Source organism: Tamandua tetradactyla, chromosome 2 (assembly GCF_023851605.1).
Source record: "Tamandua tetradactyla isolate mTamTet1 chromosome 2, mTamTet1.pri, whole genome shotgun sequence".
Classification (NCBI taxonomy): Eukaryota; Metazoa; Chordata; class Mammalia; order Pilosa; family Myrmecophagidae; genus Tamandua; species Tamandua tetradactyla.
The window spans coordinates 18,669,084-18,695,339 of record NC_135328.1 but is presented as its reverse complement, the minus strand read 5'-3'; the positions used below and the strand labels follow the sequence as shown (position 1 = coordinate 18,695,339).

Sequence of the window (26,256 nt, the reverse complement as noted above, 5' to 3'; positions counted from 1 at the left end):
AAATTAAGGCATCAACAAGAAGATACCTTCTCTCAGGAAAGGCTGATTGTGTCTGGAGTTTCTCTGGCATATGGCAATGTCTGCTGTCCTTCTCTCCAGGCTTCTGCTTTCAAATGGCTCTCTCAGCTCCTGTGGGTCTTTCTTGCTTCTGCTGGGGTGCTTTGCATCTCCAAACATCCGTGTCTTGGATTCATCTCTCTGCTCTCTGGCGATGGCTCTCCAAGCATCTGTGCTTTCTCCAAAATGTCTCTGTTTTAAAGGACTCTAATAAACTAATTAAGACCCACCTTGAATGGGCGGGGTCACATTTCCATGAACCCAACCTAATCAGAAGGTCCCATTCACAATAAGTCTGCACCCACAAGATTGGATTCAACCCTTTCTGGGGGTACATAACAGTTTCAAACCAGCACAAACAGAGGGGTATATTGGGGAACAATTATCTATTGCAAGCTACAGACTATAGTCAACAGTAATACCTTAATATTATTTCTTCAACATAAACAGGTGTACCACACCAACACCAGGAGTCAACAATGGGAGGAGATAAGGGATGTGGGGTGTTGGGATGTCTTTTTGTGTGTCTGTTATTTTTCTCTTCAGAGCAATGAAAATGGTCTAAATTGCATGTGATGATTGCATAACTAAGTGATGATACTGTGAGACACTGTATACTTTATTTATTTGCATGGTATCTGAATATATCTCAATAATTTCCTACAAGTTTACAGTTCTCAGCCTTGAAAATGAAGGCATCAGCAGGCTGTGCTTTCCCCTCAAAGAAAGGTTGCTGGTGATATAGGGCTACTCTGTCCCATGACAAGGCACATGGATGGCATCTACTGGTTCTTCTCTCCCAGATTTTGTTGCTTTTAACTTCTGGCTGTTTCTCTCTCAGCTTCTCTGACTTTTTCTCTCTCAATTTTTCTGGGACAAAAAGCCTTTGTTATTTTACAGAATTGGATACTAAGTTTGAGGCACTGTTCAAAAGAAGGAATTCATAAATTACCCACTCTGCATGTGTCCCCTGCAAGCTGTACCCCTCAATCAAACCCCATCACTGAACCAGCCATTAGGTTGTTTTTGATGGCCAGAGTCCAGGTGAGCAGTTGATGATCTGTTTTCATAGTCATTTGACCAAATTCGTTATTAATATTGTAAATACTGGTCATTGTTCCAAAAATAACTCATGGTTGCTGAGGGCTCTTCTGTTATTTGACTTGATTCTACAGCTGTCCAAGAGATTAATGCCATGTTGATCACCTTCCAAATTTATGTATGATTTGTGGTTTTTGGCTAGAACAGGAAAGTGTGGAAATCCTCTTGATATTGAAAATGCAAGATGGGTTGGTGCTGATTGCTTAAAATAGCATGCACAGAGCCATGCAGTTCTACCTACTGTCATAATCAGGTTCTGATTTCTTGCTTTTCTGAAAAACTTGAAGTCAGGTGGTAAGTGTAAAAATGAGTTGGTATTTATCATCACTGTACAAACCAATTTTGTCTTATGGCCTGATGAAGGTAAAATTCACACTGACATACTCATGCAAGATGCTTACCTATTTCATATTATCTCTTGGCATCTCCATTTGCCTAGGATTTTAGATGAGTTTTGATCCGTATGTGAAAAAGCTGTTTTCCAGAGATTGATTATATTCCTGATGGGAAGCAGGGTTTCAGCCTAGTGAGGATGTGCCACATATCTGATTATTAACCATGAACAACAAAGACCAAAGGCATAATGCCTGAACTCATCTGGAAAGGTTCCAGCCTTATCACTCCTCAAATATATATCTATTCTGAAATTCACCTACTTCTGAAATTATATCTCAAATTCACCTTCTTCTCTCTTTCCTGCCACCACTATCAGTTGACCATCTTCTCTCACTTAGAGTTCTGCATCAACCACCTAATCAATAACTTTTTCTACTTTCAGTATATGCCGCCCAAGCACACCCCTCTAAATCATTTGATTTCATACAGCAGAGCTATCTTTGTAACACTCATAACCAATATGTCATCCTCCTATTTAAGAACTACCAATGGTCTTATTTGTGTGGATATAGATGGCATTCAGGGCTTTTTAATATCAAGGCTGCTGTTAGTCTCTAATGTCACCTCTGGACATCTTCTTTCAAACCCTCTCCCCCAAATTTCAATATTTGTTGATCCCTCTCAGTAAGCCAGGCATACAGCTCAAGGCAATCAGAAACTTCAGTGAATAAAGCAGGAAAAATGCCTGCCCTCATGAAGTTTTCATTATAGCGCAAACGCGCAAAGGAGATATATTATATATACAAGCTTTTCTTTCCTTTGAGAAGACTCTTCCATGGTTCTTTACCCAGCTGATGCCTACCTAATCCTTAAGCTCCACCTGGAGGTAGTCCGTCCAGGAAAACTTTGGTGCTATGTTACGGGCCCCTCCCGTGTATTCCCATGATTTTTATTTTGAGGGGTGAGCTACCTCATTCTATTGGATGGTAATTGTTTATTTGTCTGTCTTTTCAATAAACCAGAAGGGACATACTTTTCTGTAAAGAGCTAGATACTAAATGTTTTAGGCTTGTGAGCCAGCTATCACTATTGAAAAGTACGCAACTCTGTCATTGTAGCACACAAGGAACTATCGACAATATGTAAATGAACTTTAATTACAAAAATAGGTGATGGGCTGGATTTTGTTTGTGGATGGTTGTTTGTTAATCCTTTGACTACACTACGATTTTCTTAAAGGCAGAACGAGTCCTGTTGCTTTCTTACATCTTTGGCATATAATGGACACTCAATAAATTATTATTGAATGAATATTGAACAGATAGCCTAATAATTTTATAATACCAACATAAATCCAGGCAAATTCACAATAATCTTGCTTGCTGTCAAGAACTGCATCTCATAATAAATGGCTACTTATGGTTGTAGGTATTTTTATCTATGTCTTCTAGATGGCCATGTATGTTTCTCTTTGGTTTGCATATAGCATATATGTTATCTGAGTTAAGCAAAAAATGCACATATGTAGCCTTTATGCACATATGTAAGCCTTTGTATACTTTAAGCTCTCATATAATTTTTCAAAACAGTGACTCAAATACATCAAATAAAACATGGGTCTCAGTCTCCTAGGGCTGCCATAATAAAGTGGCACACTCAGGGCCTTAAAATTAGAGAAATGTATTGTCTCACAGTTCTGAAGGCTAGAAGTCTGAAACCAAAGGGTTGGCAGGGCCATGCTACCTCTGAAGCCTGTAGAAAGGAATCTGTTCCTTGTCTCTGAGCTGGCTTCTCCTACTCATTTAAGCTTGTGGCTTAACTCTACCTCTGCCTCTGTCATGCAGGAGTCTTTTTCTGTTTCCTCTCCCCTTCTTTTAAGGAACCAGTCATAGTGATTAAGAGCACACCCTATTCTGGTATGTCCTCATTTTAACTTCTCTGATTCCATCTGTAATGACTCTATTTCCAAATAAGACTACATTCCAAGGTGTTGGGGATTAGGACTTTTGCATATGTCTTGGGGGACACAATTCAACTCATCACAAAGGGTTTATAGAAAACAGTTGGTGTTAGTGTCACCATTTCCATGCATTTTAAATTTTTCTTCAATCATTTACAAGCACAATGAACTAACATTCATTAAGCACTAACATATGCCCACCAATTTATACATGTAACCTGTATTTTATGGTTCATGGGCCTTCTGGCTAATATGGTCTATCCCTTCTCCTGAAAACATCCCTGACAGTTATTTTTTAGGGGTTTCTAGGGGATGTCTCTTGTGTTAGGGGAGAGGTACTGTCTGCTTCTCCATAAGTCTGAGCATTTTTTTTTCTCTCCTGCTCTGCCTGCTCCAGGTATTTTTCAGTGATAGGACTGAAGCTGAGTGCTGTGCTGTCACCCTTGGTTCCCTGTGTGTGGCTCACATATGCTGCTAAAAGACTGCTGGTGCCTCCCTTGTACATGGTCAACTCCTACTTCCCAGTGCTCCCATCAGCATCCTTAGTCCTCATAGGCTACAGCCTTTGGAGATCTATGGAGTGCTGGTTTCTTAGTTTGCCAAAGCTGCTATGAAAAATAACCATACAATGCACTGGCTTAAACAACAGGAATTTATTAGCCCTTGATTTCAGAGGCAAAATGTCCCAAGGCAAAGCATCAGTAAGACCATGTTTTCTCCCCCAAATTGTAGCATTCTTGTGCTGGCTTGCTGCAATTCTTGGGTTCCTTAGCTAGCTTTTTTGCTTCCGTCACAGGGTGATCTCTGTCTGCTCTTCTGGTTTCAGCTGCCTTCTGACCTCTTTCTGTGGCCTTCTCTGACAGACTGTGTCTGAATTTCTCTTATAAGGCATCCAATCATATCAATTAAAACCCACCCTGATACACAAATGAGTCCACATTTAACTGATAATATATCTCCAAAGGTCCTATTTGCAAATTAGCTCACACCCACAAGAATGGGGATTAAAATTAGAAACATATCTTTTGTTGGGACACAAGATTCACTCTACTACAGCTGGGTTCCTTGAAGTCTTCCATCCTCAGTAGCAGAGTAGAAAAACCCCTGCTCAAGTTTCACATGATCTCACCTTTATGAGATCATGTGAGAAGCGTTATGACTTCCCCATCCTATCCTGTGACTCTCTTAGACGTTTAGTAAAATAACTCTTTTTGTCTTTGACATACCTCTCCCAACCTTCACCTCTAATCCTTGGATCTGGTTCTAGCAATTAGCTAATAAGACGGGATCCTTGCCATCCAGCACTACTCTCTTCCAGAGTAGGAACTGTATGCCAAGATCTCCCCTACATCCTCCCAATCTGCCCATGAGTTCCAAAATCAGCCACTTATGCCAAGACTTATATTTCACTTTAATTACATCTTATCACAACACTGCCATTTTACAAATTAGAAAGGTGAAGCGCAAAGAAAAGTTAACTAACTTGACCAAGGGCATAATGATAGAAGTTTCCACCAGTGGTCTCCCAACTAGACCTCTCTGGTGGCAACAGATAGCAAATGAAGACACCTGGTCCCATCCCTTAAGAGAAACCTGGAAGCAGAGCCAACAATCTGCAGGTTGGATCATTTGCACTCTTTGACAATGACCATTGGGAATTTGACGAGGGGACAGTGGGGATTTCAGAGGTTCTGGGTCCTGAAGAGGCATTTCTATCTAAGGGTGGTTTTTGCTGTCTTCTGGAAGAGTGGTTTTCAAACTGGGTTATAAGTGAGAATCTCATGTTAAAAATACAGTTCTCAGACTCTTATGCCGAACATATCAAGTCAGGTCTCCAGGTGTGGGGGCCCAGGAGTCTTTTACTTAGCAGACTTGTCAGGTGTATCTTAGGCAGCATTGAAGCTGGATAATTGGGACTCACCTTCCTAGCATCTGTCACAAAGGCAGCTAGCTGCCTGATAAGTCACTGACTTAGAGGAGGACACAGAGAAGGAAGGAAAGAGAAGAAAATTGGAGTCAGCAGCTAAGAGGAGGAGTCATGGGAGAAGAATTAGAAACCTGAGCCACGTGATGAAATATTAGACTCTGACAAAACACTGGACAGAAAAGCAGACCAGCTGCAGTCAGGCTCTGTCCTTAACCTGTGGCAGATCGCTGACAGTCCCATCACTCAGGCCTTAAAAAGAGGAGCAGAGGATATTTTGTAGGGAGACAATTTCAACTTTTGAACAATAGGCTGGGGATTTTCAAACCAAATAAATTAGCAAGTGACAGGCAAGCAATAAGTACCTCTAAGGACTCCACAAGTTATCCTGCTCTAGACAGCACAGCCCCCTTCTGCTTCTGCAGTTGAAGTCAGGGTGAGTATTTGGGGGAGTTGGGGCTGGCATTCAGCATTGAAAAATGTTTGCTATTTGGTACGGTAGTTTGTTGGGCAGTTGGGAAGGCTGCTTTCATTTTGCTACATGCGCTTCTTTCTTCTCTGTGGACAGACCAGTTCTCCTGGTGGTTTATGCTCAGAAAAACGAATTTATACTAACCTAACCAAGAGACGGTCCAAATACTATTCCTGGAGGAGAAATATCATGTGGTGTATTTTTTTCCTCAGCTGCCATAACAAATTACTACAAACTAGGTGGCTTAATACAACAAAAATGTATCATTTTACAGTTCTGGAGATTAAAAGTTCTGAATCAAGGTGCGGGATGGATTGGTTAACCCTGGAGGCTCTTGGGAAGGTCTGTTCCTGCTTCTCTCTTGGCTTCTGGTGGCTGCTGGCAGTTTCTTGACTGGTAGCATACTCCAATCTCTGTTCCCGTCATCACATGGGATAAACATGTGATGTTTAAAGACACCAGTTGTTTTGTTTTGCAAAAGCTGCTGGAATGCAATATATCAGAAACTAACAGCTTTTAAAAAGGGGAATTTAAATTGTAAGTTTGCAGTTCTAAGGCTGTGAAAATGTCCAACTAAGGCATCCAGGAAAGATAACTTGATTTAAGAAAGGCAGATTAGTCCAGAACATCTCTGTCAGCTGCAAAGGCACATGGTGATATCTGCCAGCTTTCTCTCCTAGCTTCTCATTTCATAAAGATTCCCTGGGGGTGTTCTTCTGCATCTCCAAATACCTCTGGCTGTGTGGCTCTCTCACCTATGTAGCTTTTTTCCAAAATGGGTGGGTCACATCTCCATGGAAACAATAAAAAGGGTTGCACCCAGCAATATTGAACAGGGATTAAAGGACATGGCTTTTCTGGGGTACACAACAGGTTCAAACTGGCACATTCCACCCTTTGGACCCCCAAAAGACATGCTCTTTCCAAATGCAAAATACATTTATTGCATCACAATATCACAAATCTTAAACCATTTCAGTAAAACAAATACAGTAAAAAGTCAGAAACAGCACAAACTCTCATTAAAGTCAGCTGCAGGCATGGTCTGTCCTAAAACAAAATACTCTTCTGGCTCTGGGCCTGTAAAACTCAGAACAACCTATCTGCTGCCAACACACAAAGGAGAAACAGTCATAGGATACACATTTCCATTCCCATAGGGAGGAACTGGAAGAAACCCAGGGATGGTCCCGAACAGTTCCGAAAACCTGCAGAGCAGACTCCATTAGAGTTCAAAGTCTGAGAGTCATTTATCCTAAGGGGTTTAGAAAGCAGCAGTCCCACCCTTTCCAAAGGCCTATGAAGCAGCCTGACTTTCTCCAAATGCAACTTTGGGGGACATTGGGGAGACCACCTTTTCTTTACTTCACCTCCTCCAAACATTGGGGCCTCACCCGGACTCTCTGCCATCTCCAGGGCACATGCTCAACCCCTCCAGAACAAAGGGGTAGAAGCCAGGCTCTCCTCAATCCCCAAAGAACACACTCTGCCCCCTCCAAGGTCTAAAGTGGCACAACCCTTCCTGAGCATTGGGGTGGAGTCCCACCTTCTGCCTTTGAGACAAACACCCTCTCCAAGTGCTTGGGTGGATCCAGTCTCCTGGCCCAAGGTTTCTTGACTTCAGGCCTTAGCTCCTATGGTTTTGCCTCTGAAGTTATTATTCCTCCAATTTGTCCTTTTCCTGTCCCTTCTAGTCCAGCCTCGCAGTGGTTCCATTTATAAAGATTCCGTAAAACCCTTGTCAGTTTTCTTTGCCGTATGTTGGGATCCTGCCCATCAGCCAAAAGACTTTCTACAAATCCTTTCTGGATAACCCCATCTCAAATCCTGGCTTTTTCTGAAATGGTTGACTGGTTCCATGTTTGGTTAAATCCTCACATGGGGCACAATTCTCTGGGGTCTCCCTTTCTGGAAGCCCAGAATTTTCCTGATCATCAATTTCTGCTTATCTCTTTCCTGTTGCATTTCACTATAAGCTGCAGGAAAAAAACAGGCCGCATTTTCCACATTTAATTTAGACATCTCTTCTGCTAAATATGCAAGTTCATGACTTTAAAAATCTACTTTCCACCTAAAACCAGCAGTCAATTTTGCCAGATTCTTTGCCACTTTAAAACAAGGGTCACTTTTCTTTTGGTTTGCAATAACACATGCATTATTTCTGCTTTAAGACCTTATCAGAGGTATCTTTAGAGCCTGTATTTCTACCAACAGTCTCTTCAAAGCATTCTAGGCCTTCCCTATCAAGTCTTCACAATTCTTCCAAAATCTTCCCCTTATCCATTTAAAAAGTTGTTCTGACACGTTTAGTATTTTCAAACCTCAGCACCCCATCTTTCTGGTACCAAAATCTATCTTAGTTTGCAAAAGCTGCTGGAATGCAGTATACCAGAAAATGGAATGGCTTTTAAAAAGAGAATTTATGAAGTAGCAAGTTTGCTGTTCTAAGGCCATAAAAATGGCCAAAATAAGGCATCCAGGGAAAGATACTTTGATTCAAGAAAGGCTGGTGGACCCAGAACACCTCTGTCAGCTGGAAAGGCACATAATGATGTCTACTAGCTTTCTCTCTTGGCTTCTCCTTTCATAAGGATTCCCCAGGGGTGTTCTCCTTCTGCAACTACAAAGATCTCTGGCTGTGTGGCTCTCTCAGCTCTATAGCTTTTTCAAAAATGGTTCGATCTTAAAGGACTCTAGTAAGTAACCACACCTTGAACAGGTGGAGGTACATCTCCATAGATGCCATCTAATCAAAAACCACAATTGGGTGGGTTACATCTCCAAGGAAACAATAAAAAAGATCCCACCTAGCAATACTGAAAGAGCACTAGGGCGTGGCTTTTCTGGGGTGCACAACAGATTCAAACTGGCATACCAGTCACATTGGATTTAGGGTCCATCCTACTCCAGTATGACCTCAAAAGATGCATTCTTGGTCAAAAGACAAGCATACAGGGGGACAGCACAAAAGTAGCAGCATAGTGAAGTATAGAATTTAGTTTGTCTTCAAAAGAAGCTAGTAAATAGCCAGGTATTGTGCAGAACAAGAGCTGGGAGAACATCAGTGACCCAACACACAGTGTACACAGTCTGGAATGGGTAGAACAGCTGAGAACCCACAGAGCTGTAGCTCTCCCAAAGATGCAGAGGCCAAACCCCCATCCCCCATGGGCATGGCAAGTTGCTTCCCCAAGAGGAAAGGAAACAGACTTTACTAGTATCAGAGAAGTTAGTGCAACCAAGCTCCAATTGTGGAGTTAATGAACAAATTGTGACTACTGGAAATAGGCCCAGAGCTCAGATAAACCTGGAGTAAGCACTAAAACCCAGGAGTTTTCTCTCTGACAGAGAGGGGGCAGGGCTGACAGAAAAATAAATAAATAAAACAGCTGAGGCTTTTTGAGTTGGATAGCACAAAATACTGGAAAAGGGTTGGACCCTAAGAAAAGGGGTCACACAGGGCCTGGGGACATAGACTTATGTACCAACTCCCAGCTCTTGATTGGTACACTCAGGAGCAGGGGTCCTGGCTTTTTTTTTTTTCCTCTTTACTTCTTAACAGCATATTACATAAAACTGCAGGCACTGTCATGCTCCAGCATTGCCCTAGGCAAAGGCAGAGTTAAGGCATGTCTGACAGGCAAAGTAAATATGTGAAAGGGGCAATTTCCTAAAGGGTGTATCTTCCCCATGAAAAGGGAGGTGGGCCCAGCTCAAGTGGAGGCCCTCCTTCAAGGAGGGGCTGGAAAACTGAAACAATCAAAGCACCACTACTATCTGATTCTGTGTCTCAACCAAGCCCCCAGCAGGGAGAGGCTGCTGAGATGAAAGGTACCACATCACTTTACACAGGCAGGCAAGTGTACACATGCTGGGCAGGATAGGAAAAGCACAGAGACTAGATGTTTCATAGGAAATATGACAACCTGCTGGGTCTCACCCTCAAGGAAACTTTATCATGGTGACTCTCTCCTGAAATGTGGGCTTGTCTGGTCAGGGAAAATCTGCCTGACATTGATGACATCTGAGGAGATTCTCTTCAAAAAAAAAGCACCATATAGGCAGGGTAAAAACAGGAAAAAAAGAACTAAAAAATTTGGATCAGTTAAACAGAACCTATGCTAGAGATCTAGAATAAGTTGAACATAAAGGCAAAGAAACAGATAGACAACAAAGCTAACCAACAAGAGAAACCTAGGTAAAGAGAAAGCAACCTCTAGAATAAATTAACCATGGAAATCAAATGCCCAGAGATCAGTACAAAATAATGAATCATACTAAGAAAATCGAAGATATAGTCCAGTCAAAGGAACAAACCAACATTTCAAGTGAGATACAGGAGTTGAAACAACTAATTCAAGTTGCTCAAATAGACATGAAAAATCTCATCAAAAATCAGATCAATGAGTTGAGGGAAGATATAAAGAAGACATTGGTTGAACATAAAGAAGAACTTGAAAACTTGAAAAAACAAGTCACAGAGCTTATGAGAATGAAAGGTACAATAGAAGAGATAAAATATATATATATATTTGAAGATGCAGAAGAAAAGATTGGTGAACTAGAGGACTGGACATCTGAAATCTGACACACAAAAGAAAATATAGGGAAAAGAATGGAAGAATATGTGCAGGGTCTCAGGGAACTGAATGACAACATGAATATACCTGTTATGGGTGTCACAGGAGAAAAGAAGGGAAAAGGAGCAGAAAGTCTAATGGGTGACATAGTCATTGAAAATTTTCCATCTCTTATGAAAGACATAAAATTACAAATCCAAGAAGTGCAGTGTACCGTAAATAGAATAGATCCAAATAGACTTATTCCAAGACACTTACTAATCAGATTCTCAAATGTCAAAGACAAAGAGAGAATTTTGCAAGCAGCAAGAGAAAAGCAATCCATCACATACAAAGGATGCTCGATAAGAATGTTAGTGGATGCCTCAGCAGAAACCATGAAGGTGAGAAGGCAGTGGTATGATATGTTTAAGAATCCAAAAGACAAACACTGCCAACCAAGAATTCTATACCTAACAAAACTGCCCTTCAAAAATGAGGGGAGATTAAAATATTTTCAGACAAAGAGCCTCTGAGAGAATTTGTGACTCAAAGACTGGCTTTACAAGAAATACTAAGGGGAGCACTACAGGCAGATAGGAAAAGACAGGAGAGAGACGTCTGGAGAAGAGTATAGAAATAAAGACTATCAGGAAAGGTAAAAAGAGAAAAAAAAATTAGATAAGACATTTAAAATCCCAAAGACAACATGATAGAAGAAATTATAGCCTTTATAGTAATAACATTAAATGTTTATGGATTAAACTCCTCAATCAAAAGGCAAAGACAGGCAGAATGGATTAATAAACAGGATCCAACTATATGCCGTCTACAAGAGACTCACTTTATACCCAAGGACAAAAATAGGTTGAAACTGAAAGGTTGGAAAAAGACATTTCATGCAAACAGCAATCAGAAAGAGCAGGAATAGCTATACTAATAACTGACAAAGTAGACTTCAGATATAAAAAATTAAAAGAGACAAAGACAGACACTATATATTAATAAGAAGAACAATACAACAAGAAGGCATAAGAATCATAAATATTTATGCACTGTTCTAGTTTTGCTGGCTGCTGGAATGCAATATACCAGAAACGTATTGGCTTTTAAAAGGAGGAATTTAATAAGTTGCTAGTTTACAGTTCTAAGGCCAAGAAAATGTCCCAATTAAAACAAGTCTATAGAAATGTCCAATCAAAGGCATCCAGGGAAAGATATCTTGGTTCAAGAAGGCTGATGAAGTTCAGGGTTTTTTTCGCAAGCGGAAGGGCACATGGTAAACACAGTCAGAGTTTCTCTCTCATCTGGAAAGGCACATGGCAAACACAGTCAGGGTTCCTCTCTTATCTGGAAGGGCACATGGTGAACACAGCATCATCTGCTAGCTTCTTCTCCTGGCTTCCTCTTTCATGAATTTCCCCGGGAGGCATTTTCCTCCTTCATCTCCAAAGGTCGCTGGCTGGTGGACTCTGCTTCTTGTGGCTATGTCGTTCTGCTCTACTGTCTCTGAATCTCTTGTCTCCAAAGTGTTTCCTCTTTTATAGGACTTCAGAAACTAATCAAGGCCCACCCAAATGGGTGGAGACATGTCATTACCTAATCCAGTTTAATAACCACTCTTGATTTGGCTACATGTCCAGGGAGATGATCTAATTACATACAGTATTGAATAGGGATTATTCTGCCTTTATGAAATGGGATTTTGCTTAAATCATGGCTTTTCTAGGGGATATACATCCTTTCAAACCAGCACATGCACTGAGTCCGAGAGTTCCAAAATACATGCAGCAAACACTGAAACACTAAGGGAAGAAGTAGACACCTCTACAATAATAGTTGGAGACTTCAATTCTCCACTCTAATCAATGGATAGATCATCTAGACAGAGGACCAAAAAGAAAATAGAGCTTTTGAATAATATAATACATAAACTAGACTTAACACACATTTATAGAACATTATAGCTCCCAACAGCAGACACATTTTCCCCAAGTGCTCATGGATTATTCACAAGGACAGACCATATGCTGGGTCACAAAGTAAGTCTCCATAAATTTAAAAAAGATTGAAGTTATACCAAACACTTTCTCAGACAAGAATGAAATGAAGTTGGAAATTAATAACAAACAGAAAACCAGAAATTTTACAAATGTATGAAGCCAAACAATATACTCTCAAAGATCCAGTAGGTCAAGGAAGAAATTACAGGAGAAATCAATAAATACCTTAAGGCAAATGAAAATGCAAACACAACATATCAAAATTTATGGGATGCAGCAAAGGCAGTGCTGAGAGGGAAATTTGTTACTTTAAATGCCTATATTTAAAAAAAAAGAAAGCGCAAGACTCATGGAATTAACAGTTTACCTGGAAGAACTAGAGAAAGAACAGCAAACTGACACCAAAGCAAACAAAAGGAAAGAAATAATGAAGATTAGAACAGAAATAAATGAGATTGAGAATATGAAAATAGAGAAAATCAACAAAACCAGAAGTTGGTTCTTTGAGAAAATCAGTAAAATTGATGGACCCTTTGCAACACTGACATAAAAAAAAAGAAAGAGAGGATGCAAATAAATAAAGTCAGAGACGAAAGAGGAGACATAACCACTGGCCCCACAGAAATTAAGGAGAAGAAGTTAGTTTTAGTTCCTTAACTGAAGGTTAAGGGTGAGCCTTAACCCATATTTCTGGAGTTCTTAATGAGCAGAATAAATTTGTAGGTGAGTCAGAGAAGGCCATGGAAAGAAGCTGAAAATCAGCAGAAATCTACAGAGTAGATGTGCAAAGAGAGTAAGAGAGAGAGCATCATGTGATGGGAGGCAGAGGCCAAGGAGCCCCAAGGATTGAGGCAAGCTAGTCTAGTCCTTAAGGAGAAAGCATGGTCTTTCCAGTGCCTTGGTTATGGTCTTCTAGCCTCAGAAACTAAGCTAATAACTGCTTGTTGTTTAAGCCAACCTATGAGTGGCATTTATCATAGCAGCTTAGTAAGCTGAGGCAGTCTCATTCTGAGGTTCCCAGAGCACACGACTCAACCCAGTGTACACTTGGCTGCTAAAGGCTCCAGATACTGTGTTTTTGTAGAGAAACGGTTTCTTGACTTGTCAAGCGATTTCTCTCTGGTTTAGACTATGGGTATAGGGGAAATGTGATGTTATGGTGATGATCAGATCTGTGAGGAATCAGAAGGTAAAGACACAGACACAAAGAAAGTAAAGTAACAAGCTTCCAAAGAGAATGGCATTTTTGTTTGCTGATTAGTAATTTTATCTGAGATGGGTAGCATTTTGTTCTTTTTATTCGTTATTTCCTCCCTCCTGCATGTTGGTGTCCTGCCAGTTCTTAACTGCTCTTGCTCCTGGGTCAAGATCAAGGTCCCTGCATTGAAGGCTTGACTCTCTTCCCCTGAAGCTGGAGGTCGGGGACCAGCACACGGGGTGGGCTTCATACTCAGCCCCTCCCCAGGCTGCTTCCATATTGCTGAGGGCATCTGTCCTTCTTCCATTGAACCCCAGTTGCTGTTTGAGGCAGCAAGACACTCGTTGCTTGCCCTCTGGCTGCCCATGTCCTTTGTTTCACTGATACCCTGCAGTGTACGGAGAACTGCCTTCTGCTGCGAAAAAGTGGGGAAGCCCAAGAAATTTATTCCTCTGGGATTTGAAGAGCTCCCATCTTCAAATGAAACCTGTTACAATCCAATTGGGCTTCTGTTCTTTCTTCATATTTTGTCTGAGGATTTTCACTCACTTTTTTTCTTCTTTTTCACCTCTTTCATGCTTTTTAAAGAAACTTTTAATTAAGCAATTAAATGTTTATTAGAGAAATTGTAGGTTTACAGAAAAATCATGCAAAACACCTTATTGTCAACACCTTGTGTTAGTGTGGTACTTTTGTTACAATTCATGAAAGAACACTTTTACCAATATACTATTATCTATGGCCCATGGTTTACATTAGGCTTCACTGTTTGTGTTGTATAGTCCTATGCTTTTTTCTTAAAAAAATTATTCTAGTAACACCTATACAACCTAAAATTTCTGCTCTTAACCACATTCAGATATATAATTCATTGCTGTTGATTGTGTTCACAATGTTGTGCTACTATCACCATCATCCATTACCAAACCTTACCATCAACCCAAATAGAAACTCTGTGCAATGTAAATATTAACTCTCTCTTCCCCACCCCACCCCATCCCTTATAAATCTATATTCTTTTTCACATATCACTCATCCTTACGTTTAATTCACCAAACGGTTTTGGCAGCTGTTATGTACCAGGCACTGTTACGAGAATTGAGGAATATGTATTGAACAAGGTAAAATTCCTACCCTTGGGAAATTTACAGTATTGAGTAGTGCTATCCAATAGAATTTTCTGTGATGATGGAAATGTCCTGAACCTGTGCTTTTCAACAGCAGCTACTAGTTACATGTGGCCTTTTGAAATTAAAGAAATTGTAGGTTTATAGAAAAATCATGCAGAAAATATAGGATTGCCATGTACCCTTGTGTGGTATATTTATCGCAACTGATATAATGATACTGATATAATTATACTATTAACTATGGTTTACATTATGGTTCACTGTTGCTGTTGTACAGTCCTATGGTTGGCTGGTTTGTTTTAGTTTTTATTCTAGTTACATGTGGCTTTGTGTATGCTTGAAATGTAGTTAGTGCAACTGAGACCAAAATGTTTAATAGTATGTATTTTAATTAATATAATTTCAAATAGTTGCATGAGACTAGAGGCTACTGTAGTGGATAGAGCAGAAAAGGAAGAGACATATAAAGAAGTGGATACATTCTGTAATGAGACAGTTAGTTAGATGGATAAATAGATTGGGGTTAGTAGTGAAGGGTTTGATTGGCTCACATTATGAAGGGTGTCAAGCACAAGGCAAAATCAAGGCCAAGACTGACAGATTCAGCTGGATTCAAGTGGTAATGAAATAATGTCCCCTTTTTAGATTCAGGGAATTTATTATCGATATGGATACTGAAGGCAAGAAAAGTAAGAAATGCCAGCTCACTAGGTCCTTGTCCCACAAACCGAAAGGACGACACTGAGACAAAACAGGCCAGCGCAGCAAGAGTTGTGAGACACCCTGTTGCTGAGCAATCAATTCTGGACAGCAACTGAAAAGTCATATGGCCAGCAGCTCTGCATTAAGGGGCCTGTGATGCAATGTCTCATGCCTCTCTGGAACCAGGATGCAGATGCGAAAATGATCCTGTGAAAGTGCTTTAGAACATTACCTATCTTGTCATGTTCATAGGACATTCCAACCGGGTTAGATCAGATGGTCATGCTAGCTTAACTTGCCTGATCTAAGTGGATTAATGTACTATCAGGCACCACAGTGGAGCCACTTATCTTAAAAGTTTCTTAAATGTGGAGCCAAATTGTTTAGACTTCATCATTGCATGAAGTTAAGAGCCACTGGAAGTTTTAAGCAAGAGAGTGATTTTATTTATTTATTTATTTTTGAGTTTTGTATAAATCAGTCCAACAACTGTATAGAGGTTAGACTGAGGAGTCAAGAGACTGCAAAGAGGAAGAAATATTTGGGGGAAAGGATGAAAGTTTGTAGGACTGGAGAGGAAAGTGCAGTCAACAGTCATTTATGGAGCACATGGAATATAGAGGGCTCTAGGTGCAGTGAAAGTGACAAAGACAAGTCACATAGGATCCTTTCCTCCAGGAGTTTACAGATCAGCAGGAGAGAGGAATCACGACATAGATGACTCTAATATAAGGTTCAAGATATTAAGTTCTCTGAGAGAATATGGTGGAGAGTTCAGAGGAAGGAAATCCCCTTTCAACTGGGGTCCCTTGTACAGATTTATTTTTAATCATGACAATACAGTGTTGGTCAGAATATTCTTTAAGCTCCTTACAACCTAACAATGTGAAATTCTTGGAGGAATTGTATCTAAGAGGCAATAAATTGTATCAACCAACAAAGTTTTTAATCCCTATCACAACATGAGGACTAGTTGGCATCCACTTAGGAACAAGACAACTGAAATGGAATTCAGGAAAAGCGAGCTCTCTTGTACAGAGTAGGCTTGGTGAGAGGTCACAAGGAGAGGGGTTAGGGATTTTGGATGTTGGTTGCAGAGTCAGCTTGCCACATACTGGTAAAATATTAATTGATGAGTCCTTGTCTTCTACTCCTGAACCACACTTTTGGATATTTCCATTTTACTTGCAGCCCTTCCACTATCCAAGGGGGCCAGTCAATGCCCATTGCCTCAGGCACAATAGGAAGAGTTATACAAAAATAACCATAAAAAACAAAGAACTTTCCCTATTTAGTTATAAGATGCTTAACCCTTGAGAGGACCCTAAGGGACTCAGATACATTCCAGAAGTCGGTAATGAATGCGCTTTGTTTGGGCCACACCTTATTTGTTTAAGAGAATACATCTGAATAGCTTTGGGCTGGGCAGGTAGCCTTTAATTCACTACAGGCTCATGTTTCACTCATCTGGCCTTTAACTACAAATTTATATTTCCTGTCTGGCCCCTGTAGGTATATGGATTTGGAACCCCTGGCACCCATTGTTGAATAGGTTTAGAAGAATGCATAATACTATACTATACTATAATATTACCTAACACTAAGTCTTTCAGCATTGTAGAAGTCACAGGGAATTAACCTGGACTTTAAGAAAAAGCAGAGGTCTCTGAATTCTGTGATTGTATCTCTGTCACCAGGAGCAATGAAAGCTTGAAATAGAAAGAACTCTGAATTCTAGAAATACAGCAAAAATTACGTTTAGTTTATCTGGGTGTTTGTGGACTAAAATACTATTATTCTATTATCTGTCCTGCCAAACTATGCACCAGGGTGTATATTGGCTGAAAGCTTTCGAGTAAAGAAAAGAAAAGGTGAAGTTAAAGACAAGAAAGTAGGGCAGGCAATGATGACTCAGTTGCAAAGTTCTTGCCTGCCATGTGGGAGACCCGGGTTCATTTCCTGGTGCCTACCTAAGAAAAAAAAAACACACACACAGATAAAAAAGACAAGAAAGTAAGTGGGAATGAAAAAGTAGAGGGGAGCTGAGAGAAGAATGAACTTGTATATACCTACTCTCATTTGTGGAAAATAAGTAAGACCTACATATAAGACTCATGGAGTGGTGTAAAATTCTTGCTTCATTTATTACACGGGTGAATTTAGGTAAGTCATTTAGCTTGTTAAGCTCAATTTCCTAACTTAAAAGAATAGTACTAAGTTTTTTATTTCCACAGTTTTCAAGTTGAATAATGATGATGAACAGGCCTTGAAAAGTGAAAAAAAAAACTTTCCTATGGGAATTATTGTTATCCAGTGCCTATCTTGCAGTAAGTGTTCAACAATTGCTTATTGTTAGAAAGGAAAAGGGAATCAAGGGGAGAATAGAATTCCAGTCAATAGCCACTTAAAATAACCAGTCCCTAAACTTGTCAAATGGTTGTGATATATAATTGTGTTTTCCCTGTATTTTTTGTTTGCTGAAGACTATCCATGATGGCATAGGGCAACTTGTATTAGTAGCTCATGTAAATCCCATTGTTAAGTAGCTTTATTTTGAAGACAGATTTTTTTGGCATGTGGTCCTTTGTGAAATGACTCAAAAGATGGTAGTTCTCTGTCACACAGTTTATCAAAATTATTCCTAGGCCTTCCATTTTTAATGTATCTTCAAAAACCATCCAATTGGACCATCAGACATATGTATAATTCAAATGCTTACTAAAATATATAAAACAAAGGGGCATAATAAATACAAAACTGAGAAAAATCACAAAAGATGCAACTTCTCATGCAAGTCTCTTTCTCATACAGTCCATATTTTGCAGTGTTTACAATGATAGCCAAGTGCTGCTGAGTTGGACCACATAAGATTTCATGTTTTTTTTTTTTTAGGACGAAGATGTTACTCTGATTTCAAGAAACATAAGGGGAATTTGGGATAGGTCATTCAAGGAGGAGAAGCAAACATTATTAGCCTACTGTCTTTCCTTCGATACAGTACAGAGCTCACCATCAACAACCTCCTCTATAGGACATCTAAAACTCAGAATGGACTCAACCCATTGTACCCTTCTGCAGACTCCCTATGGGAATGGAAGATTGCTCCATCACAATCCATTACTATGAGCATGACACTTGAAGTTCAAAAAGCATTTCTTTTTTCCTAGTTGAGTGCTCTTGTGGAAACCCTACTGATACCTTATAACCCCAGGGTCCTTTAGAATTTCAGCTGAGACAACCGTATGGTCTTTATGTGCAATCTTCTTTTGCAAATGTATGTGCGTGTTTAAGGATTTTCCTTGTTTCCTTTGCATACGGGAGTGTTATATAAGGAAGAGACAGTGGCATAGGTCTCATAAGTCTTCAAACCAAATCGAGCCATTCCTGAGCACTAATAATCTGAGGTCTGTTTGACTGACTCCAATTTATGAAAAGGTGATCCATTAAACTTTACCTTGGATCTCTACCAAATCTTCTAGGGCTCGTTTGGTCTTGCCAATTTGTGAAAGAAGATCACTATGTTTGATGATTGTAGGGTTAGTGATCATATGCCATTCAAAAGCACACACTGTTGCTTTTGTGGCCTCCTTCTCTGTTTTTTTCTAAGCACCTCCCTCCCCCTGCCTTGGGTTTGTTTATGCTAAAACCACATATTCCTCTTGGGAAAACTTCTGCTTCTTATAGGAAGTTTCACTACAGTCTAATCCCTTGCATTTTTCTTGATGTAAATGGAAAAAAGTTTAACTTTCTGAAAGTCAGAATCCATAAATTAACACATTCAGCAGGAGCTCTACAAAAATAAGGAGACAAAACATCAAGTGATCAATAGTCAGCTGAGGGCTGAGACCCCAAAACAAATTCTAACTCCGAGATAGAGTCTCTCAAAGACTGTATGTGGAACCCACCATCTTGCGTCTCTCTTTATGTTATCTATGTAACCCTTGGTCTTCTAAATCAGTTACCCTTTTCTTGTTTTCTCGGGATAAGAACAATTATATCATAAAATTTCAGGGTCAGAGACAAATCTATAAAGTTAAATCCAAACATGGATCTAGTACCAAGTTAAAAGCTCATTAAAGGTTTTCCTAAATCTGAGGAAGACAGATAGAAATTTGCTACTGAATTTAGAATTTAAAAAAATACATATTGTATTACATTACATTTGTATACTATTAGTCCCTCAATTGGGGAATTGGAAAGAGAAGATTTAAATAACCCAAGTGTAAAATTTTTTAAAAATTGCCTTGGGAGGGCAAGAAAAATAAGACAATTTCAGACAGTTTTCTTTTAAGGGTAAATAGGCAAAGAATAAAAATTGTAAACAAAATAAAGATGAAAAATGGACATCAAACAGCATTCTGGGCTAGAATCAATGGCTAAAATAAAGGGAGCCTTGTCCCCCGCTCTCTCTCTCCCTTCTTTTTTTTTCCTATTTTTATTGTGGCAATATATGCACAACTCAAAATGTCCCATTTGAACCATTTTTTTTGTTTATCTCTTTTTGTAAGTTGGCTTAAATTAATTATGGGAATTAGTAAGAAAAAAAACCCTAATAAATTGAAATCTGAAACTGCTCATGTAGAAAATGTTCAATATGCTACCAGCATTTTCAGGGTGTCTTCAAAATAATCCTGCTACAATTTAATACCACTTGTAGATCTCTAGAAAACCTACCAGCCCCTGAAATTAAAAAAAATATATCCAGAACCAAACAAAAGCGATAATGAAAGTTCCTCTGTTCTCTAAGAATCGAAAGCCTACAGGTAAGGATGGGGACTTGATATGGCAAACAGAAGAGTCATTTAAAGAACCAGTATTCCATGTGGACTGAGAAATAGTAGCAAACTACCCTAAATGCTGCAACCATGCTGCTCCAAGGAGAAATTAGCACTCAACTCCTTGTTCTTCTGTTAACTCTCCTTTAGGAGTTGGAATTGGAAAATTTGAAGTAGTCATTCCAGATTTTTTCCCTCACTTTGGCTGACCTAGTAAATACAGTCTATGTCCTGGGGCCCTAATAAAGTATTACGTTCCTAGCCCAAATGGTTATTGATAATAGAATATCACTGGATTTTCTTTTGGCCAAGCAGGAGGGAATCTGTGACCCGGCTAACACTTCACATAGGAACTGGATTAACACTGCAGGCAAGACAGAATAATCTATGTCAAAGTTGCAAGAAAAGGCAGCCTGACTGACTATGGTAGACTCAGGGTATCATTGGGCTTGTTTCCATGAAATCTTGAATTTTGGTTATAAAGTATCTTCCAGTCCTTTCTTATAATACAGTCAATACTCTTTATTCATGGATAGTGCATTTGTAAATGTGCCTTCCCACCAAAATCTGTTCGCATTCTCCAAATCAGTAGTCATGGAGCCTACACGGTAACTCACAGACATGCATAGAGGGGTGAAAACTTTGAGTCACTGATGGGAGTTTTTGCAGCTGAGGTTGATCAATGTTTCAGCTCTCATAGTGTAAACAAATTCATTCTCAACTTTGGGGTTAGTATTAAAAAATAATCCACTGATAAACTAACCACACGTGCCATGATAAAGTGTATCAAAGAAGCCTGGATATCAAGATGAGGTGGGTGTTTGGGACCAAAGTGTAAGTTTTCCAGCCAGACCCTGTCATTTGACTAGTTAAAGAGGATCTGTTATTGCATAGGCGCAGATTGCAGAATTAAGGTTGGAGGGTCCCTGAGATTTTCATCACCTTTTATTTTTAGTACAGCAGTGCTGAAATGGTTGTGGGTGGGGGTGGAAGTATCCTTGGAAAGTAGAGGGGTTCTGTATTCCAATCTACTGTCCCTCAGTTGATCAGGAAAATAGGAGTGAAATATGGTTTGGATAGTGTAATTTACTTGGATGCTTCTTTTCTGATGACTGTATTCCTAATGAGAGTTTTCTGAGAATTGGTTTCAACACCTCAGAAGGATCATCTGAAACAAGTTGTATTGCTCTGCAGTAGTGAGGATAGAGTTGAAAGTAGGAAAACCCTGGAGCTTTAGAGAAGCAGCTGGTAAGCTAGATTGCTGTGGGGCCTTAGGTCTCAGGTTTTCTGCTATTACCAGAGAATCTGAGTCTCTGGCTGTTCTTTCCTAATTGCTAGAGCTGAACTGTGAGGTAAATGAGTCACTGCTGAGGGAGGTCTTGTGGCTATTTGATGGGACACTCAGGGCTTTTCCTCTGTAAGTCAGCTGCATCAACCCAAGAACTATCTTAGTAAGAACTTTTCAGAGACAAAAGCCCAAACTGAAATGGGCCCATTTAACTGAAAAGCACAGTGATAGACATCAGTCATGGACTTATCCAGAAACACAAATGATAATCGGGCTTAGGTTTTTTTTCTCAGCTTTGCTTTCCTCTGTGTTGTCACCATACTCAAGGCCCCCCCCCCCATGGTGGCAAAATGGCTGCTAGCAGCTTCAAGCTTACATCCTTGATGATGAACAGTCTCAACAGAAAGCATTATCCAAAAGTCCTCCATTTGGTTCTAGGTGGCCTGACTTGAGATGTTCTCAAACAAATCACAAGAAAAAGAAAAGGGAAGAAAAATTTCCTTAAGGAAAGTTTGCAATGCTATACCAGAAGAATGGTGAGTGGATTCTATGAAGGTAGACTCCATCCTTATTGGCTGTACTGCCCCAGGATCCTTCCTCTGCTCTCCATAGCTTTCAAAAAATGATTTAGAAATAACTGGGCTGCTGTGTTCTTAGAAGTGCCCCTTTGTCTTTCTTGCTACTTTCCCACTCTTTCACCATCCCACCTCCTTTCTTCAAGTACATTGTGGTAGTTAGATTCAGTTGTCAACTTGGCCAGATGAAGGCATCTAGTTCTGTTGCTGTGGACTTGAGCCAATGGTACGTGAACCTCATCTGTTGCTAATTACACCTGCAGTTGGCTAGGAGGTGGGCCTGCTACAATGAATGACATTTGACTTAATTGGCTGGTGCTTAAATGAGAGACCACAACGTAGCACAGCCTAAACAGCTCAACATACCTCATCTCAGCACTCGCAGCTCAAGCCCAGGCCTTTGGAGATGCAGAAAGAAGTTACCCAGGGGAAAGTTGTTGGAACCCAGGGGGCTGGAGAGAAGGCCAGCAGAGACCATCCTGTGCCTTCCCATGTAAGAAGGAACCTCAATGGAAAGTTAGCTGCCTTTCCTCTGAAGAACTAACAAAATAAATCCCCTTTTATTAAAAGCCAATCTGTTTCTGGTGTGTTGCATTCCGGCAGCTAGCAAACTAGAACATACATCCTAGCCCAGCTAATCCACTCAAATTACAGTATATTGATGCCATTCAGAAACAAACCTATAAATTAAAATGCATGTCTTTTGTATTTATGATAATAACAATTATTTTTTCTGGGTTAGATATATTCTTGTTGGTTAAGGTTAAATGGGCTGAGATTAGAGAATCATTTTTGGAGCTACCAACATCAGAATTGAGAGATTCCTGTACTCTTTCCACTAGAAGCCTTCATTAATCTACAGTAGCATTGACAATGCAGAGAGGTGGTAAGTGATATGGGAACTAGACCTTCACATAGCAGCGCGTGTTGGGAGACTGAGTCTGTCACCCATTCCAGGACAGCAGCCTTGTCTTGGGAAGGAGTTTGATGTTTGCATTTTCTCTGTTGACTGACTCTTAGATTTGGACAAAGAGAAACCCCCAGACTTTTGAAACATTCTGGAGAAATGTCTCACTTTGCAGACTGTCCGCGACTTCTCGCTCAGCTTCTGGTCCCCGGCCGGCGGAGGGAACAGGAGGGAGAGAGAGACAGACGCAGACAAATCCGCGCTGGTGAGAAACACAGATCCAAGACACGCAGCAGTTGTAAGCACAGACCTTTACTGGAGTTAAGCTTGCATTCTCTGTTACAGGTTCCGCGCGGGACAAGATGCCCCGCGGGGGAGCAACCTCTATGCGGCCGTCAGGCACGGCTCCCTGTGGGTCGTCTCCGCCCACCCCGTCCGGGTAACCTCTTATATACTGTGCCCAAACCCAATAGGTTAGTGCCACGTATACAGAGGTGATTGGAAGATAGGGTTGGTGGGCGTGTGCGTCATTTGCGGAAGCAGGATGTGAGCGCCATCTTGGCTCACTCGATGGGCGGGGGGAACTCTAGAGCAGGCTGCAGCGTGTCCACTAGGCCAAACCCGGAAAGCGGCTCTCTACATCTCCCCCTTTTTGTTTTTATAAGAGGCATGGTCCGTAGACCGTATTCTTGTACCCAGTGTCTCTATTGATGATGGTGCTCCCGTGGGCCTGAGTGGCTCACAACATAGTTTGGTGCTTTGGGGAGTCTGGACTAGGCTCGCGTCATCACACGACGGAGCCTCTGGCACCGACCAGAATGCTCACCTCATATAGAGACCGGAGAGTCCGTGAACTGGATACCACGTGACTCCTCCCTGCAGTGCTTCGCCTCGCAACTGGGTCAAGCGGGGATTATGAGAGCGACAGCCAGGGCATAGGAAACGCTGCGGAGGCCTCGGTGCAATGGCTAGAGCCAAGCCCAGTCTGGCCAGGAGTGCGGCCGCAGCTCCACCGTCGAGGCGGCTAGGCGCGCAAAATTAACAGCCTCTGGTGCCTAGCTAAACACGGGTAGTGGCCAGGGAGCCTGCAACAAACCTTGCTGACAAGAGCTTTGCCCCAGGTGATTCAGACGGGCTATCTATCGAGGAGGGACGCACACCCACATTTGACTGGGAAGACATAGCTAACATGGTAGAAACACGTAGTTGCTGCTGTGTCTGGAACAAGCGTTCTAACAAACATTTAACAGTGACTAAGCCCACTAATAGTCCCACTGCCATGAGAATCCAAGTAGTCAAATTGGGCCAAGAGAACCATGAGGTGACTCGGTTCCACAGACTTTGTACAGTCTCGCCCAGTTTGGAAAGGTCGAAGGCAACGGGGGTTATTAAAACTGGTCCCCCTTCTAAACAATCGAAGGGTGACCGGCGCTTTCGTTGCTATCTCGTCAGTCGCCGCCGTCATCAGTAGAGTTGGAGGCCTGATCTGATGGTTCAGGTTGAAGGTTTGCTGATTTGTTAGGCAGCAGTTCCTCGGCGCCCCCGGGCGGTGTCACGGTTCTCACCAGTCTCTCCGGAATCCACACCGGCTGGCGTCTTGGTTCCTGGGGAAAAACACAAACAGAGCCTCTGGCCCAGCTGAGCACTGGGTCAGGGCCTTGCCATTGTCCTGACAGGACATCCTTCCAACGCACTAGACCTCTATGTGGAGGACTCGGAGTAGTGTGCTGAAGAGCAAGTGTCATTCCCTGTGCATTTTCATTCAAAAAATTATACGTAAACAAGGCTATGGACAGTTGAGCCTTTTGGGACAGGCCGTGGCCTATCCCCCTTTTTTGTTTTCTAAGCAAATCTTTGAGTGACCTGTGTGCTCTCTCAATGATCCCTTGCCCCTGAGGGTTATAAGGGATGCCATGCTTTAATTGGACTTCCATATTATCACAAAATTTTTGGAAGGTTTTGCTGGTGTAAGCAGGTCCGTTATCTGTTTTTAATATTTTCGGCTTACCCCAAGCTGCCCAAGCGGCAAGGCAGTGTGCAATTACTTGGTGGACTCTTTCTCCTGATTTGGCAGAGGCAAATAAAACTTGAGAACAAGTATCCACTGACACATGCAGGTATTTAACTTTACCATACTCTGAGTGATGGGTGACATCCATTTGCCAAATGTCTCCCGGGATGAGACCTTTAGGGTTAACTCCAACTGAAGGGACTACCCTCTGTTCTGCACAATTATTGCAGGCTCTGACTATATCTCTGGCAGCTGCACGCGGTATGTGAAACCGTCTGGCTAAGGTGCTTGCATTGACATGAAATTTAGTATGAAACTCTTGGGCCTGTTGATACGGTGTCAGCGCAGGGAAGATATGTGGCTGTCGAGTGGCCACATCCACTACGTGATTTCCCTGTGCCATGGGGCCTGGCAGGCCTGTGTGGGCTCTAATGTGAGTTATGTAAAAAGGATTTTGTCTGGCATATATTATTTCCTGAAGTTTGGCAAAGAATGGTCTAACTGAAGAGGAATGCCTTATGATGCCTACCATTTCTAAAACTGCAACAGAGTTCACAACATAAAGGGAATCGGATACAATATTTAGCGGATTGGTATATTCCTCTAGGACTGTAATAATGACTTGTAATTCTACCCATTGAGGTCTTTGTGGTTGGTAGAGTACTGTTTTGGGAGTACCCCCTTCTGTACAGTATGCTCCTGAACCGGAGCTGGAACCATCTGTGTACACGGTGAGTGCGTTCACTAGTGGTTTAGATGAAGTCACCTTAGGAAAGATCACTGGGTGTCGGGTAACGAATTGTAAGAGGGGATCTTTTGGGTATTGGTTATCAATATTTCCTGAAAAGGTACATCGGAGAATGGCCCACTGATCTATACATCCAGTAAGTATCTCAAGTTGCTGAGGAGAGTAAGGTACTCTGAGGTACTTAGGCTGTTGGCCAAAATGCTGTATGGCCTTTTTAATTGATTCTAAGGCCAGATCTGCAACAGCTGTAGGATAGTGCTCTAGGACCTTTTTTGGGGAAACTCCAGGGTGAACCCAGAGTAATGGTTCTTGCTGCCATAGCACTGCCGTGGGCTGTAACTCTGTCGGCAGCACGCAGGCTTCAAAAGGCTCACTGGGGTTTATTCTTTTCAGAGTAGCGCTGCTGAGCGCCTGCTCCACTCGGGCGGGGGGCACGGCCGTAACTGCCCCTCCCCTGACCAGCCCGCTGGGGGTTCCGGGTCTCGCAAAGGAGGGCCACTGTAATTACTT

The 26,256-nt window shown here is 41.3% G+C and overlaps 1 protein-coding gene across 9 annotated transcripts in view; it reads left to right on the top strand.

Moving 5' to 3' along the window:
- Nucleotides 1-5,521: 5,521 nt before the first annotated feature.
- Nucleotides 5,522-26,256, top strand: part of LOC143666790 (acyl-coenzyme A amino acid N-acyltransferase 2-like) — a 29,043-nt gene continuing 8,308 nt past the window's right edge. For 2 of the 9 annotated variants that reach the window (XM_077140338.1, XM_077140332.1), the window contains exons 1-3: nt 5,522-5,814; nt 18,335-18,716; nt 21,944-22,041. In XM_077140338.1, the coding sequence (XP_076996453.1) occupies nt 21,959-22,041 (83 nt within the window). In that variant the 5' untranslated portion in view covers nt 5,522-5,814; nt 18,335-18,716; nt 21,944-21,958. Of the gene's footprint in view, nt 5,815-17,676; nt 17,770-18,334; nt 18,717-21,943; nt 22,042-26,256 lie in introns of all 9 variants that reach the window. The other 7 variants (XM_077140360.1, XM_077140353.1, XM_077140344.1 and 4 more) reach the window with 5 other exon arrangements.